This window comes from Geotrypetes seraphini, chromosome 7 (assembly GCF_902459505.1).
Source record: "Geotrypetes seraphini chromosome 7, aGeoSer1.1, whole genome shotgun sequence".
NCBI lineage: Eukaryota > Metazoa > Chordata > Amphibia > Gymnophiona > Dermophiidae > Geotrypetes > Geotrypetes seraphini.
The window spans coordinates 185061115-185079025 of record NC_047090.1 but is presented as its reverse complement, the minus strand read 5'-3'; the positions used below and the strand labels follow the sequence as shown (position 1 = coordinate 185079025).

At 49.0% G+C, this 17911-nt stretch overlaps 1 protein-coding gene across 1 annotated transcript in view; it reads right to left on the bottom strand.

Moving 5' to 3' along the window:
• The window catches only part of LOC117364262 (phospholipase B1, membrane-associated-like), a 296571-nt gene that overhangs the window by 163704 nt on the left and 114956 nt on the right, over window positions 1–17911 (bottom strand). The window contains exon 6 of the mRNA XM_033953278.1: window positions 6097–6164. Coding sequence (XP_033809169.1) covers window positions 6097–6164 — 68 coding nt within the window. The remainder of the gene's footprint in view (window positions 1–6096; window positions 6165–17911) is intronic.

Sequence of the window (17911 nt, the reverse complement as noted above, 5' to 3'; positions counted from 1 at the left end):
GGGAAATAACTGCTCCTTCATGCTCCGGTAAACACATACCCAGAGCACCCCACAGCCAACAGACACTCCTGTGCCGAAAGGAGTTAGGCGTTGAACACCACCCAAAACCCGGCCTCACAACGTATGCGGTTAGAAATAAAATTGCTCACAGCAAAGTCACTCACACGTGACGCTGGAACCCATAGAGGAAAGGCTCCCTCACAAACATGCACCCGCGACTAACGAACCCGCAACGAACAAGAAGCCTAATCAAAACATACTCGCAATAAACTGAGTCAGGGCTTGCAGAGGACAGCAAGAGCTGGTTGAAGCCGGTTATTGCCGGTTGCTCAGCACAAGCAGGGCAGACATTGTATATATTCCCTGTGGTCTCTTTTTTTTTTTTAAGGGAAATAAGAAAAATATACATACACTAGTCTTATAGCCCGTTACATTAACGGGTTCTAGAATATATGTGTGTGTGTCTCTCTTTATTTCTTTCTCTTTCTCTCCTTAGGCGCTTTCTTTCTTTCTGTCTTTCTTTTTCCTTGGCTGTCCATCACCACCCCTTGCCTGCTCCCCGTCCATTCTTCCTTCCTTTTACCTCCCCTGTGTCCACCACCACCCCTTCACTGCTCTCCTTATTCAGCAGCAGGCCTTCTCCCTTTGTTTTACCTCCCCCCTGTCCATCAGCACCTCTTTCCTTCACATTCCCTCCTCCTCCATTTCCCTCCCTCCACACCAGTTCCCTGTGCACCTGCCCCTGTCTTCTTTTCTTTCTCCCTTCCTCCCTCTGTCTGTCTCTCCGAAGCAGCATTCCCTCCCCCTCCATTTCCCTTCCCCCACACCAGTTCCCTGTGCACCTGCCCCTGTGTCTTCTTTTCTTTCTCCCTTCCTCCCTCTGTCTGTCTGTCCAAAGCAGCATTCCCTCCCCCTCCATTTTTCTCCCCCCACACCAGTTTCCTGTGCCTGCATTAGCGTTTCCTCTACCCCCTTTCCCTTCCCGCAGGCCCGACTACACATGGTGATTTAAGCAGCGTGTCAGCAGTCTTCACATGCTGCTTCGGGTCCTTCTACTGCCCTGATTTACTCTGGCACATCCGGAGCAAATCAGGGCAGTAGAAGGGCCCGAAGCAGCGTGTGAAGACTGCTGACACGCTGCTTAAATTGCCAGTTGGGCCCGCGGTAAGGGAAGAGGGGAGGGGCGTCAAATGAGTCGGGTCCCGGGCAGCGGAAAGTTGCTGGGCTCCTTGGTGGGGGCGCTGAGTGGTCGCGATCCCTCTCCTCCCAGACCCCCCCCCCACGGAGGAACGGAGATCGGCGGTTACAGTCGCTGGCTTCGGCGTCTTCTATCCACTGCGGCAAACCCTAGCGGAAACAGGAAGTAGTCAGAGAGGGCGGCCCGCAGTGGACAGAAGACAGCAAAGCCAGGTGAAGACAGCATTTAAAAGCGGGTGAGCCGGCGAGAAGGAGGAGGTGGTGGTTTTGGCAGTGAGTGAGGGCGGGAGGGGGGAGTCACCGGCTGTGCTGTGCTTTCCCGATCTCAGTGGTGCTGCCGTTGGTGTCAGAGCTTGCCGCCTTTGTGAGGTAATACGCGCGCATGCGCACTCGTGCGGCCACATCCCGACAGAAAAGAGATCAGGGAACACGTTTTGCTACTGCGCATGCGCGGGCTAGCATTTTATTATTTAAGATATAGAGACCCAGTCAGACTGGAGGGAGGGTGAGGCAGGGACCTGGAGGGGCCCAGGTGTAAACCCTATAGCCGGCACCGTTCAGCCGGACATCCCTGTCTCACTGAAGAGGAAACCTCAACAGGAGAAATAGCAGTGATAACTCACTGAAGAGAAAATCTCAACAGGAGAAATAAGTTTCCAGTCACAGCAAGAATCCAGGAGCTAGTTGAATAGCGACCATCACCTGCTGGGAGATAGAGCATACTGGAGATACAGGAGGAGTGCCAGCCAATAGGACCACCTGTTAATCAGTTTCTCTATCTCCGCCTGCTGGTAGATGTGGGCTATCCCATTGGTCTCTGGATTCATCTGCTGCTGTTGCTAAGGAAATTAAGTATGTTAACCAGTACACCGCCCTGTCAAATACATGCACCGAGAAGTGCGTGCAGGACAATGACGCCCCATCAATCACGCTAGTGTTAGGGTAAGGTTTTGATGAGGATCATGGGAACACTTTAGGGTTCCCATAATCCTCATTTAAACCTTATTCTAACACTAGATGCCAAGAGTATATTTCAAGTATAGTGTGTGTGTGTGGGGGGGTCCCCCCTACCTCCCCTTAAAAAAGAGGGTTACTTTGTAACCCTCAAAAAGACAAAATAGTATCCGCTGTATGAAGCGCGATTGATGGGGTGCCATTGTCCTGCACGCACTTCTCGGTAAGAACATTTGATGGGGCATGATGTCATGCGTGCATTTGACGGGTCACCATGTTAACCTGTAACCAGTACTGAGCTCATTGGGGAGAATGGGATAGAAAACGAATTCAATAAATAAAAGTGCTCTTAGCACGCATTCAATGGACCAATGTGTACAATGTGGCTTTTTAATATGCAAAGTTTACTTTTTTGCATAAACAGCAATTTGAGCATGAAAACATTTCTTTTTACATTTCTGCATTTTTGCTAATTAGTGACTGCAAAGCAAAATTATGCAAAGCACATAGTAAAGGTGTAACCTAATGATTGGGGCACTGGGTTCCATCCCTACTGCAGCTCCTTATACCCTTGGGCAAGTCACCTAATCCTCCTTTGCCCCACCTTAGACTGTGAGCCCATTAGAGATCGAGAATGTACCTGCATATAGGATTAAAATTCAGTAAATGCACCCAAAATTTCTCTAAAGGATGCCGATCTCGTCGGCCGCTTAAGAAGTGGCAGCCAATCATCTGTCAATCATGCGTCTGCATCCTTTAGAGAATCGCATCTTTTTTCTTTTAATAGACATCTTAAATGTAGGCCGCATTTTACAGAGCTACATGTAAAGTGTCTATCTCGTGCCTACGGAGATGCATAGGGATGCTTATGGACGCCCAAGGCCACTTCTGGTGGAAACCATGCCCACGCCAGGTGTTCAGAAGCGCCCCTATGCGTTTCTGTAGGCAACAGTCAGACACCTATATTGTAGGCATCTCTCACCGCATGGATTGTTTTTTAAACATGCACACTAAAAAAATTTGTGTGTGCACATTTATACAGAATAGCACCTAGCATGTTGCTTGCACAAATCCTAACTGTGCAATCATTTGTTGTTAGTGTCCAATTATTAGAACATAAGCATAGCTTTAGCCCGTTCTCATGGTGGCCAATCCATGTCTTTCTCAATAACAGACTATGTCCTTATTTCTATTTTCTACTTCTTTGATTTTTGATCTTGGAAATATATTGTATGTTGTTATTTTAATCAGATACTTAGCAAGATTGTGAGCCTTCGGGACTGATAGGGTCGTTATTCTCAAGAACCTAATTTCATTTTAGTTTGATATATTGTAAACTGCTTAAGTTAGTAAAATGCAGGAGCGGTAGATCAAATCTTAAATAAACAAACATAAACTATGGACTTTTCCTCCAGGAACTTGCCAAACCTTTCTTAAAACCAGCTTCGCTATCCGCTCTTACCACATCCACTAGCAACGCGTTCCAGAGCTTAACTATTCTCTGAGTGAAAAAATATTTCCTCCTATTGGTTTTAAAAGTATTTCCCTGTAACTTCATCGAGTGTCCCCTAGTCTGTCATTTTTGACGGAGTGAAAAATCGATCCACTTGTCCTGTTCCATTGTTAACTGTTGGCTCAATTAAATTGTGAATGCACTCAAATTTATTCTCATAATTTTGTGTGTTATGTATAGAATCCAGGGGATATGTACAGTTTTGCGTATGTCTAGTTTCATTATAGAAATGATTAGTAGTAGTTGTAAAACTGTGTGTGAAAAATACTTCAAAAGTAATTAGGAGGAGGGTGTGGTGCAGTGGTTAGGGCTGCAACCTCAGACCCTGAGAAGGTGGGTTCAAACCCACATTGCTCCTTGTGACCATGGGCAAGTCACGCAATCCTCCACTGCCCCAGGAACTTTAGATAGGTCCAGATTCACTGAGGGCACAGATTGGAATCACACCCCCAACCGAGTGCCCGGATTGCTCTATAGCAATCCCGATATATGCGCAGACTATCTGTAGATGGTCTGCGCATGCTTAAAGAGCAGCGCCTTTTTTTTTTTACTCTAATTTTTAACTTTTTAGCATACCCAGCGAGCCCGTGGTTTTAACCCGCTTTAAACCCGCAGGTTAAAACCACAGACTCGCACTGTGGGAGAAGGCCAGGGCAGTGTTCGGGGCAGAAAGAGCAGGAGAGTCGGGGGCATAGAGTGCAGGAGGGTCACGGCAGAAGCAGGGCAGCGCTCGGGGCAGAGAGAGCAGGAGAAGAGAGCTGGAAACTCGGGGCAGAGAGAGCAGAGAGTCGGGGGCAGAGAGAGCAGGAGAGTCAGGGGCAGAGAGCGCAGGACAGTCGGGGGCAGAGAGCGCAGGAGAGTCAGGGGCAGAGAGCGCAGGAGAGTCATGGCAGAAGCAGGGCAGCGCTCGAGGCAGAGAGAGCAGGAGAAGAGAGCTGGAAAGTCGGGGCAGAGAGGAGAGTCGGGGGCAGAGAGAGCAGGAAGTCTCCTGCCTTTTATTTTTCCGGGAGGAGGGTAGGGGATGGTTTGGGGGGCCTCCAAAGGCAGGAGGGAGTGGGCATCCCTCCTGCCAATTTTCTCTCATATGTTTGTTGGGGGTCATTGGGGAGGGCCGTCATCAGCAGTGGGGGACTTTATTTTCCTTTTTTTTATGGGACTGATATTTTGTGTGTTATGGAAGAAAAAAAAAATGACCTGTCGGTATTTTTCCAATAGCTAAAACCCCTGTTTGTTTTTTTTGCATAGTCAAGTGATGCTAGTGCATCAATTGCTTGGCTAGTTTGCATGAGGATTTAGCTAATTTGCATGGCCGGATCAGAAAATGGGCGATCGAGGGGATCGGGTCCGTAAATGCAATCGTCGCTAAAGCTGGGCATCTAGCCCTAAGTTAGGTGTTTTGCAATAAAATCCCTAAGCAGACTTCATGATGAGATTATTTGTATACAAGGGTGGTTTGTAAAGTTTAGGGTAAAAAAAACCCAAGTTAAACATACATTTAAAAAACAGTTATATTTCTGAACATAGTCTCCATTGCAACTTCTACACTTAGGACTCCTTTTACTAAGCTGCGATAGCGGTTTTAGCGTGCACAGATTTGCCGTGCGCGATAAATGCTAATGCCAGCATTGAGCTGGCGTTAGTTTACCCGCGCTAATCTGCAGCGTGCGCTAAAAACGCTACCGCAAATGTACGCTCCATCTTATATATATGGCTAACTGAATTCCACCAAAAGTTGTAATTTAATCTGTCATAATTCTTCCAATTGTATGTTATCTATTGAACTGCTACTCCAGTCAATATAAATAAAAGATGGAGCGTACATTTGCAACACAAAAAGGATATATCGATAAGTTTAAGAAGATTTGGGGACCATTAACAGATTTTTGTAATGATTGATAAAATTTTTCCCATAATAAGATACTTGATAAAGGAGGGGAGTGGGGGTAGGTTTATTCTCTTTATCAGAAAATATAAATAAATTATCATAATAGTTGTTATATTGTGTGCAACTAACAAAATAAGGGGAGAGAAAGGGATTCATAATTGAATAATAGTTGATAAAATTATTAAATTTTATATGATGTCTAAAATTATAGTAAGGATTATATAAGATATGTTGTATGTACAATATGTTATGGAGATATCAAGTGTATACTTAAGGTAATTGTATGAATCTTTATGACACACTTGTTGTTATATGAAAAAATAAATAAAAAAAGGTTAAATCCTAAAAACGCTACCGCAGCTTAGTAAAAGGAGCCCTTAGTCCAGTCAGTGTCCAGTTTTTTCATCCCATCGGAAAAATAGGTTTTGTCAAATTTAAAAAAATATATTTATTTAACTTGTTTCTTTACCAAACTTTTCAGAGCGCTCTCTTATAATGGTCTATAGTGCAACAGGATGCAAACTTCTACAGAGATTCTGCTACTCACCTCCAAGACAGTTCACGATTTTCAATAGGAAGGTCTTGAATTCTGGAGGCATTTATACCAGCACCTGCCTGCAAATTAATGTTAATATTTAACAAATACTCTACAGCATAAACATGGATATGAAAGCTTTTGCAGCCAGTTAAAATGCAGTTCAAGTTGACAATTTAAGAAGTTGTGAAGTATTTACTCTAGAAAGCAGAACAGTAATGGGAGTTGGTTGGTTGGTTGGACACATGTGCTCTATGGTGATGAAAATTTATGGGGCAATTTTCAGTCTTAACCGTGAAAGGAAAGGAGGTCTTATTTATATTATAGTGGTTATATGGAAGGGCATTTTCGATATGACGTCCAAATCCAAGTTTGGACATTTTGCTGACTATGCACAAAAATCCAGTAGTGAATATGACCATGTTCAGAATTTCAAAACGTCTATCTTGTTTTGTTTTTTTTAATGGCCATTTTTCAGATGTGCATCTATCTTTTTGAACCATTTTTGAAAAAAATTTGTACAAAAGAAAAACTTACAAAACAAGCCATTGGGATGTAGAAGGGGCCAGCATTTTTAGTAGACTGACCACCCAGACATCCCAGCAGAGCAGTGGTGCACCATAGAGGGCATTGCAGTGAACTTCACAGAAAAAGTTCCAGGTACACACCTCACCATAACCCCTTAAATTGTATAGGGAACCCTTCAACACTCACCAAATACCTACTGGACCCAACTGTACACCACACCAATGGAAGATTAGATTCTTACCTGGATAATCTTCTTTCTGTTAAAGGACATAGGAGTCTCTACTCTAGGTGAATATCCTCTGGTTGCGAACTGCTTAAATCAATACCATAACAGTCGCAAGTCAAATGTGTGCAAATATAACTGTCAAAACAGTTATATTTGCATGCATTTGACTCGCAACTCTTTTCTTTGGATTGATGTTTTATTTATCAAGTGTGACGTGATATTCTGTGAAACCTAAAATAGAGTGACCCCTGATGCTCGTCGAAACACAGTACCGTGTCGGGTTCATATCATTGTACATCCTGGACTGAAATAAACCCATTGTGATTTTATCCTTTTGCCTCCTGTGGATTGTTCATTGTCCGTTCCCACTGTTTCTCTTGCTTGCACTGTGCCCCTGGGTTCTTATTCTGTTGGACTTTTGGTAGTACTAGGATTTACTAATACCATAGCCTGCAATTTTCCTTTAAATTTTAATAATTTTAATTTTTTATTTCCTTTTTGGAACATAGTTACTTTTTTGTATGTTTTATAAATTGTGTGAACCGTTCTGTTATTACATATGGAAGGACGGTATATTTAATCAAATAAACCATAAGCCATGTTAATTACATCTTTCAGCTCCTCCTCTTTCACCAGTGGAATATAGTGCCCTTTTCAGTTTGTACCAAAGCAATCAATATCCACTATAACAGAAGAAAGCAGAAGGAGGGGCATGGGGAACTCCCATGAAAAAACTGCTCTGTAACTCATGAAAAAGAATAATAATTAGCATGAACTAATAATATAGATGTAAGAACAAACCACCCTGCTGTGTGCAACTAACACAAACACATACAGAGCGCTGGATCTCAACAAACATATTGCTATATTAGCCATATATGATTAAAAGTTCGTACAACTGAGAAGAGAAAACCTCCAGTTATGGACTGCAGATTTGTCCGAGGCAGTAAACAGGCACATGGAAAACTGACAGGGTGGCCCGTAATGACTCCTATGTCCTTTAACAGAAAAAAAGATTATCCAGGTAAGAACCTAATCTTCCATTCTTTATCAAGGACACTCCCACCAAATGGTGTTGAACACTTAGGGGTGCAGTGACCATTCCTAGGCACAGGTTCAGGAAGTGACGTCAGAGGAAGGGCTGATGATGGCTCATGCCAGGAATATTACAGAGGTACGGAGCAAGAGAAGCGACACATACGTGACAGGAGGGGCAGGGGAGTGTGTGGAGGAGGCGGAGAAGAGGCCGGGGGAGGGATGCAACTGCCCCAAACGCCTCTCATCCTTGCTAGGCCATGACGTGGAACCCTGTCTTGTGAAGGTACACTGCTTCCACTACCATTACCTTAGTAAAGGTGCAAGGCGCCATTATTAAGCCAGAGGAGAGTACAGGGAATTGGAAATGGTGCTCCAGTACATGAAACCACAAGTACCTCCTGTGGGCCACAAAACTGAGAAAGTGGAGGCTATAAAAGGTTAGTTAGAGGGAGGGAGGGGATTATAGTGAACTGTGGCAGGCAATGGCAGCAAGAGGTAGCAGGTCAGAGTTGAGGAGACAAAGGCATGTTAACGTGTGTCAGAATTTTTAACGGATGTTAAACATTTAATACGTTAATCCTATTATTTTCTAATAAAAATGATTTTAAAAAAGGAGAAATTAGGTTCTTACCTGCTAATTTATTTTCTTTTAGCTTCTCCAGACCAGTAGAGGTTAACTTTACGAATGGGTATATATCTAATCATGACCAGCAGGTGGAGACTGAAAACAAAACTGTGGGACAGTATATCCTATCCCCTCTTCTCTATTTCCCTCAGTCTGCCGAATAGCCAAGCAGAACCAAGAACTGGAAAACAGAAAGAAAACAATACTCCGAACAGGAGTAACAATTAACATACCCAAAAAATGCTGTTGGAAAATGCAGAGGAGAAATACCCGAAGGAAAATGTCCCCACAGCTCGCCAGCTAAGCCAGCCGAGCCACAGCCGCTGTTCTTCAAATCTCCCCGGCCCTAGCAAAACACAAAAAAACTGCCCGCACAACAGCCCGAACAACAACAACAGACAGGGTGGGGACCTCTACTGGTCTGGAGAAGCTAAAAGAAAGTAAATTAGCAGGTAAGAACCTAATTTCTCCTTCTTTAGCACTCTCCAGACCAGTAGAGGTTAACTTTATGAATGGGACGTACCAAAGCAGTCCCTCTCACGGGCGGGACCCCCGAAGGCCGATACCAGTACACGCTCCCCGAACACCGCGTCCCGACGCGCCTGCACATCAACCCGATAAGGACGAACAAAGGAATGCAAGGAGGACCAAACCGCAGCCTTACAAATATCCACTGGAGGCATGAGCGACGACTCAGCCCAAGAAGCCGCCTGACCCCGAGTGGAATGAGCCTTGAGAAACTCCGGAACAGGCTGCTGTTTCAGAAGATAAGCGGAAGCAATCATCTCCTTGATCCAGCGCACAATAGTAGCCTTAGAAGCGCCAGCTCCCCGACGAGGACCCGCCAGGAGGACAAAAAGATGATCGGACTTCCGGAATTCCTGGGTCCGCTGCACATAAGAGCGAAGGACCCGACCGACATCCAACTTGCGCAGCTGCCGTTGCTCAGAAGAGCCCTCCCGACCACCCAAGACCGGGAGAACCACCGATTGATTGACATGAAAAGGAGAAACAACCTTCGGCAGAAAGGAAGGAACAGGCCGCAAGACGACCCGCTCCCTAGAAAACTCCAAGAAGGGAGCCCTACAAGAGAAAGCCTGCAGCTCAGAAACACGCCTAGCAGAAGTAATGGCCACCAAAAAGACCGCCTTCAAAGTAAGGTCCTCCAAAGAACAGTCGTCCAAGGGCTCGAAAGGCGAGCGCACCAAAAACAGAGAGAACCAGATTAAGATCCCAAGAGGGAACCGAGGGCCGTAGGGGAGGCCTAAGTAACTTGGCCGCCCGCAAAAACCGAATCACATCAGGAAGAGCCGACAAACGCTGACCTGACACCAACCCTCGAAAAGCCGACAGGGCCGCAAGATGAACCCGGAGAGAAGACCAAGCCAGGCCTCTATCCAGGCCATCCTGCAAGAACTCTAGAATGTTAGGCAGGGAAGCGCGAAAAGAGGTCACTCCCCGCGCCCAACACCATTCCTCAAAGAGACGCCAAACCCGCACATAAGCCCGAGAGGTAGAAAGCCTCCGGGACCCCAACAGTGTAGAGATCACCTAGTCTGAATATCCCTTCTTGCTAAGGCGACCCCTTTCAAGAGCCACGCCGTAAGACAGAAGGGAGACGGGTCGAACATGGGAATGGGACCCTGTGTCAGAAGGTCGTCCGAGAGAGGCAGAGGAAGAGGATCCGCCACCAGGTGCCTCACCAGATCCGCATACCACGGACGTCGAGGCCAATCCGGAGGCACCAGCACCACCAGACCCGGATGGTGAACAATGCGAAGAAGCACTCTGCCCACCAGCGGCCAAGGAGGGAACACATACAACAGCCCCTCCGTTGGCCACGGCTGGACCAGAGCATCCAGATCCTCGGCCAGACCGTCCCTGCGACGGCTGAAGAAGCGGGGCACTTTGGCGTTGCCACCCGTGGCCACCAGGTCCATCAGGGGCTGCCCCCAAGCCTGCACTATCAACTGAAACGCACCGGCGCCGAGACACCACTCTCCTGGATCTAGGAAGTGACGACTGAGGAAGTCTGCCTGAACATTTTCTACCCCGGCTATATGAGAGGCCGAGAGGTCCAGCAGATGGGACTCCGCCCCAAACCATGAGCAGAGCCGACTCCTGCGCCACCGGAGTGCTCCTGGTGCCCCCCTGACGATTGACATAAGCCACCGCCGTGGCATTGTCCGACAGCACTCTGACCGACTTGCCCAGCAAAAGGGAGTGGAAAGCTAACAGCGCCAGACGGACCGCTCTGGTCTCCAACACGTTGATCGACCAGGCAGCCTCCTCCGCGGACCAGGTGCCCTGAGCTGAGTGACCCAAACACTGAGCCCCCCAACCCAGGAGACTCGCATCCGTCAGGAGCACCGTCCACTGCGGGAGATCCAGACCCACCCCCTGAACCAGGTGAGGGGTCTGGAGCCACCAGCGGAGGCTGCCGCGCGCCAACCCCCGCAGGGGCACCGGAACATCCAAATCTTGCCTCTGGGGAGACCACCTCCGGAGCAGAGCATACTGAAGAGGACGCATGTGGGCCCGCGCCCACCTCACCACGTCCAGGGACGCCGCCATCGACCCCAAGACTTGGAGGAACTCTCGCGCCCGAGGACACCGGGACGCCAAAAGCAGGCGAATCTGCGATTGCAAATTGCTCACCCGGGCCTCTGGAAGGAAGACCTTCCCCAAGGAGGTGTCGAACAGAACCCCAAAGTACTCCAGGCGCTGAGCCGGGACCAACCGACTCTTGGAAAGATTGACCACCCAGCCCAGCGACCGGAGAAACCCCACCACCCGAGCCGTAACCCGGGAGCTCTCCTGCAACGACTTTGCCCGAATCAACCAGTCGTCTAGGTAGGGGTGAACCAGGATGCCCTCCGACCGCAAGGCTGCCGCGACGACCACCATCACCTTGGTGAACGTCCGGGGAGCCGTGGCCAGACCAAAGGGAAGCGCACAGAACTGATAGAGCCGCCCCAAGATCGCAAAGCGCAGGAAGCGCTGATGAGAGTCCCGAATGGGAACATGCAAGAGGCCTCCGTCAGATCGAGAGAAGTGAGGAACTCCCCCGGCTGAACCGCCAGAATGACCGACCGCAGAGTTTCCATGCGGAAAGAAGGAATCTTGAGAGCCCTGTTGACCCCTTTCAAATCCAGGATGGGCCGAAAGGTCCCCTCCTTCTTGGGCACCACAAAGTAAATGGAGTACCTGCTGGTGCCCCACTCCGGAGGGGGCACCGGCACCACTGCCTTGAGATCCAGCAAGCGCTGCAGGGTCTGGCGAAAAGCTTGCGTCTTCCCTGGAGACTGACATGGAGAAGCGAGGAAAAGGTCCGGCAGAGAGCGGGCGAACTTCAGAGCATAACCGTCCCGCACCACCTCCAGGACCCACTGATCGGACGTGATCTCGGCCCACTTTGGGAAAAATTCGCGCAGCCGGGCCCCCACCGGAACCAAAGGGGGCACCGGCAAGGAGTCATTGCGCAGAACGGGAAGCGGGGGAGCCGGCGGAGGGATTCTCTGCCCCCCGACGGGCCCCCCGAAAGGGCTGCATGCGCTGAAAGAACCGACCCCTGGAAAATCCCGGAGCCGGGAAAGAAGCAGCCCCACGCCCAGGGCGATACTTGCGAAACTCCCGCAAACGCCCCCGGGCAGCGCCACCCCGAGACGCAGGACGGGCACGGTCCTCAGGCAGACGGGGATCCTTAGAGTCCGTCAGAGTCTGAATCAACTTATCCAATTCCTCCCCAAACAAAAAAGACCCCCGAAAGGGAAATTTAGTAAGTTTAGCTTTGGACGCAGCATCCGCCGCCCAAGCGCGCAGCCACAAAATACGCCGCGCGGCCACTCCAAAGGCCATAGACTTAGCCGAGATCCGCACTAAGTCATAAAGAGCATCAGAGAGGAACGAGGCCGCCATCTCAATCTTTGCCACCTCCTGATCCACCAGAGACCAGTCATCAGACTCCCGATCCAGGACGCGCTCAGCCCACCGAAAAACGGCGCGAGCGACCAGCCCCCCACAAATAGCCGCCTGGACCCCAAAAGCCGAGACCTGAAAATTGAGCTTAAGGATATTCTCCAATTTGCGTTCCTCAGAGTCCCGCAAGGCAGACCCGCCCTCAACAGGCACGATATGCCGCTTAGAAATCGCCGAGACCACCGCGTCTACGACTGGCGATACTAAAGTAGCCCGATCCCCCTCTGGGATGGGATACAAACGAGCCATGCTACGCGCCAGACGAAACACAAAATCCCGAAAATCCTGACGCACAGGAAAAGAGCGGGAAACAGGACAGACCCCCTGAAGCAGAGGGGCCCCCATACGCAGGGTCTCCGGCGGCGCAACTTCAAAAATGCAGCACCAAGGAGACCTGCTACATCAGGTCTAAAAGCTCATCCCTCAGAATAAAAAGTGCACCACGGACGCATCTGCTCTGGAAGACGGGAAACCCGCCGCCCCGCTGCCAGCGGGCGTCCCCTCTAGAGGATCCTGGAAGCCCGCCAAAGCAGCCAGGTCCTCAACCATGCCAACCCGCTCCTCCGACCACCATTCCGCAATCCAAGCCCCCACGCGGGTGCTTGGATGAGGGAGGAGGAAGAGGGGACGCCAAACAAAAAGAGGGAGGCAAAGCCATAGGGGGCGCGGAGGGAAACCACCCCCGAAACCCCCCAGGTGCACGTGGGACCCCCAATTGTCTGCACAAAGAAAGAAAATAAATTGGGGACAAAAAACCCCTGGGGGTCCCCAGGGACTCCCTGCCCCAGCAGGGGTCCCCGCTGAAACCTGCCCCTGTGTTTGCAATACAGGGGGAAGGTCACCTGAGGTTGCAGACAAAATGGAGGGGCCAGACAGAGAAAATGGCAAAGTTCCCGCCAAAAAAGCTCCCTCCATGGCCTGTAGCGGCTGAGAAGACTGAACAGTCCCAGCTAAAACAGGCAAGTCGGCATCAGCTGTCAAAAAATCAGCTGAGAGGAAATCCTTCGGGGAATCCCTCCGTGGGCGGTTGGAGAAGACCGGGCTTCCCCACTGCTCCAAGCCGACTCGCGAGGCACCATCGGCTGGGAGCTCTGGGCGCCTGCAGCCGCTGCCGACGGAGCTCCACCACCTCACCGACCCAAACCGCCGAGTTCAGGCCGGCCGCGAGTGCCTCGCGGCTGGACCTAATTGTGTCCCCCTCCCCCGGAGAAGGGCACAATTGCTCCATACGCGACCTAGCTAGAAAAAAGTGCCGGTTAGATGAAAAAATACAGTAAAATACAGTTTTCTTAAAGGGAAACAACCCTCCAGACCAGCACTACCTCAGGATTTTTTTTTTTTTTTTTTTTTTTTACAGAACAGATTCCACAGACTCTCGAAGCAATATGCCTTGCTTGATTTAGGGGGCAAGGCTTACTGCTGAGGCTCCTCTAAAAAAATGTGGGGAGGTGGAGGAAGTGGGGGGAGGGACCCCGCTCGAGACCCGCCGGGTTTGACACCCCCGAGGTCGGACGAACCCCCAAACAGGGCCCGCCCAAGCTCCGTCCGGCTAAAAACAGGGACAACAAACCCCTTAAACAAATTCCAACAGCCCTACCAAGGGAGATGGGTACAGATCACTCAACACCTGCTGGAGACTGAAAGAAGACTGAGGGAAATAGAGAAGAGGGGATAGGATATACTGTCCCACAGTTTTGTTTTCAGTCTCCACCTGCTGGTCATGATTAGATATATACCCATTCGTAAAGTTAACCTCTACTGGTCTGGAGAGTGCTAAAGAATCATATTATTGTATAAGAATATAAGAACTGCCACTGCTGGGTCAGCCCAGTGGTCTATCGTGCCCAGCAGTCCGCACATGCGGCAGCCCTATGGACATAGACCAGTGCCCTGAGACTAGCTTTACCTGCGTACGTTCTGGCTCAGCAGGAAGTTGTCTAACTTTGTCTTGAATCCCTGGAGGGTGTTTTCCCCTATAACAGCCTCTGGAAGTGTTCCAGTTTTCTACCACTCTCTGGGTGAAGAAGAACTTCCTTACGTTTGTACGGAATCTATCCCTTTTTAACTTTAGAGAGTGCTCTCTCGTTCTCTCTACCTTGGAGAAGGTGAACAACCTGTCTCTATCTACTAAAAGCTCCTTTTATAAAGGTGTTTAATGTGCAGCCCTAGTTAAGACTTGAATTTTAAACATATGCTGGCTGACAGCATTTTTTGGTCCACCACCAGCACTAAAATTGGAAATGAAATGCTGGATCTTTGTGGGCTTCAGTACTGAATTTCCAGCTTTTTAAAAGCTGGCTAGCGCATGCCTGGTTAAGTCAAAAATCAAACAACTGGCCATGGGCTAGTGCACATAAATAAGACTGCTGTTTAAATGGTTCTATTTAGGCACTAAACATGGCCAGTTTGCTTTGAATTCATTCAATTTTTTATACCATTCTCCCAAGGGAGCTCAGAATGGTTTACATGAATTTATTCAGCTACTTGAGCATTTTTCCCTGTCTGTCCTGGTGGGCTCACAATCTATCCAATATACCTGGGACAATGGGGGGATTAGGAGAGCATCCCAAAGCTGTGCCCAAAACGTCGATCGCGATCTGAAGGCAACGCGAGTTGATTGTGGAGCCTGGGATTTCTCCCTGCTTCCCCAACGCTGACACAGCAACAGATTACAGTATTTTTCGCTCCATTAGACACACCTGACCATAAGATGCACCCTAGATTTAGGGGAGGAAAACAAGAAAAAAAATCATTCTGAACTATATACCAGGCTCTGCACCCAGCCCCCCTCACTCCTTGCCAGACCCTGCACCCAGCCCCCTTCCTTCCCTGCCCTACCAGTCTATGCTGGACCAATAGGAGATGCAGCTAATCAAACCCTAATGCAGGGGTGCCCTCACTTTTTTGTAATATAAAGCAGTTACTATACCTCTTCCCAAGTTTGGCCAAACTAGTCTTTAGTGGAGGGACACAATCCCATGTCTGGAGAAGAACCTTAAAGCAGCCCTGCTTTCTGAAAATACTTCTCAATTATTTTAGACCTGGCTACCAATTAAAGCCAGGCTATAAGAGATATAACCCACTACTAAGCAAAATCAGGAGCTCCTTCATACCAGCTCTGAGAAGCGGCGATTGCTGTGGATCCGGTTCACGGGCTCCTAGCTCCTTTTCAGGCGCTCGGACAGACTCCGCTCTTTCAGTCCTGGGATAAACTTGTTAGAACCCCATTGCTGCTGACTGGAGATTCCTGGCTCCCAACACCCAGGAAGATGCAGGGCTTGACAGAGAAGAACGCGAGTGGAAAGCGAAGACTTCCCATCCCCAATATTCCTCACAGCCCAGAGCGTCCTCAACTAGTCGCTGTAGGACGCTGGCAGCCACCATTTATGTTTTATTAATATTTCATATACTGGGGGTGTGGCTTTGCGGCGTGCTAAGATGGACGGGTGAATGAACGGCTCCGTAGTGAAAGGCTAATACTGTGGAAAAAAAATAGATTAATAGTTGTGTAAGTCGGGTTGAAAAAGTGTATTTAGTTTTAAAATGGCTTCGGGCAAACATAATAAAAACAGTTTGGCGGGATTAGGAGAGGGAAGTGTAAAGGGATCAAAGTTAGAATCGGTCTCCCCGTCAACGATCCCTTTGCCATCGGAGGACATTGAAAATAGGGATTTGATGAAAGAATTACAGAATATTAAAGAAATTGTGCTGGAAAGTGCCAAGAACATTAAGGACCTTAAAGAAGAAGTGGAAATTTTAACAAAGAGAATGCAGGCAGCTGACTTTACAATAGAGCAGTTAGAAAAGCGCGCTGAAAAATCTGAGGCAGAGATTCTGACATGCAAAAAAGATCATAAGGAAACTGAAATGTTAAGAAAGGACCTGGAAGATTTGTCGAATTGAGAAAGGTGAAATAATTTACGTTTGATTGGGGTATTAGAAGGTGTAGAAAAAAATGACCCTATAGCGTTTCTAATGAACTTTATACCAAAAATTTTACCGTTCAAAAATCCTTATCCGTTAGAAATTGAAAGGGCGCACCGAATCCCATCAAAATGGTTAAATAGTCAAAAGGGTCCCCGTCCGCTGATTTTTAAGCTGCTTAGGTATCAACAGGTTGCAGAAATCATAAAACTGGCTAAGGATAATAAAGATTTGAAGTGCCAAGATTCAAAAGTCTTTATAGTTCCGGATTTTGCAAAAGCCACTGCCTATAAATTTAATTTAAAGGATATTTGGCATATTCTTCATTTTAATGATCGAGAATTTTCGTTTTGTTCACATGTTCATAAATCTTTCTCTAGAATTGATTATATTTTTATTTCTGATAAGTTAGTCCAAGATTTTACTAAAGCTTCTATAGACCCAATAATATTATCTGACCATGGTGGTGTGTGGATTAGCTTTAATTTTACTGACCAAGATAATGTTAGGCCTGTTTGGAGGTTTAATAATGCATTGCTTGCATATCCAAAATTTTGTTTAGAATTTCAAGTAAAAATTGATGAATACCGTATTTTCGCGGATATAACGCGCGCGTTATACGTGATTTTACGTACCGCGCATACCCCTCGCGCGTTATATGCCTGAGCGCGGTATACAAAAGTTTTTAAACATAGTTCCCACCCCGCCCGACGCCCGATTCACCCCCCCAGCAGGACCGCTCGCACCCCCACCCCGAACGACCGCTCGCACGCGCTCCCACCCGCACCCGCATCCACGATCGGAGCAAGAGGGAGCCCAAGCCCTCTTGCCCGGCCGACTCCCCGACGTCCGATACATCCCCCCCCCCGGCAGGACCACTCGCACCCTCACCCCGAAGGACCGCCGACTCCCCAACAATATCGGGCCAGGAGGGAGCCCAAACCCTCCTGGCCACGGCGACCCCCTAACCCCACCCCGCACTACATTACGGGCAGGAGGGATCCCAGGCCCTCCTGCCCTCGACGCAAACCCCCTCCCCCCAACGACCGCCCCCCCCCCAAGAACCTCCGCCCGTCCCCCAGCCGACCCGCGACCCCCCTGGCCGACCCCCACGACACCCCCACCCGCCTTCCCCGTACTTTGTGTAGTTGGGCCAGAAGGGAGCCCAAACCCTCCTGGCCACGGCGACCCCCTAACCCCACCCCGCACTACATTACGGGCAGGAGGGATCCCAGGCCCTCCTGCCCTCGACGCAAACCCCCCTCCCTCCAACGACCGCCCCCCCCCCCAAGAACCTCCGACCGACCCGCGACCCCCCCTGGCCGACTCCCCCACCCCCCTTCCCCGTACCTTTGGAAGTTGGCCGGACAGACGGGAGCCAAACCCGCCTGTCCGGCAGGCAGCCAACGAAGGAATGAGGCCGGATTGGCCCATCCGTCCTAAAGCTCCGCCTACTGGTGGGGCTTAAGGCGCGTGGGCCAATCAGAATAGGCCCTGGAGCCTTAGGT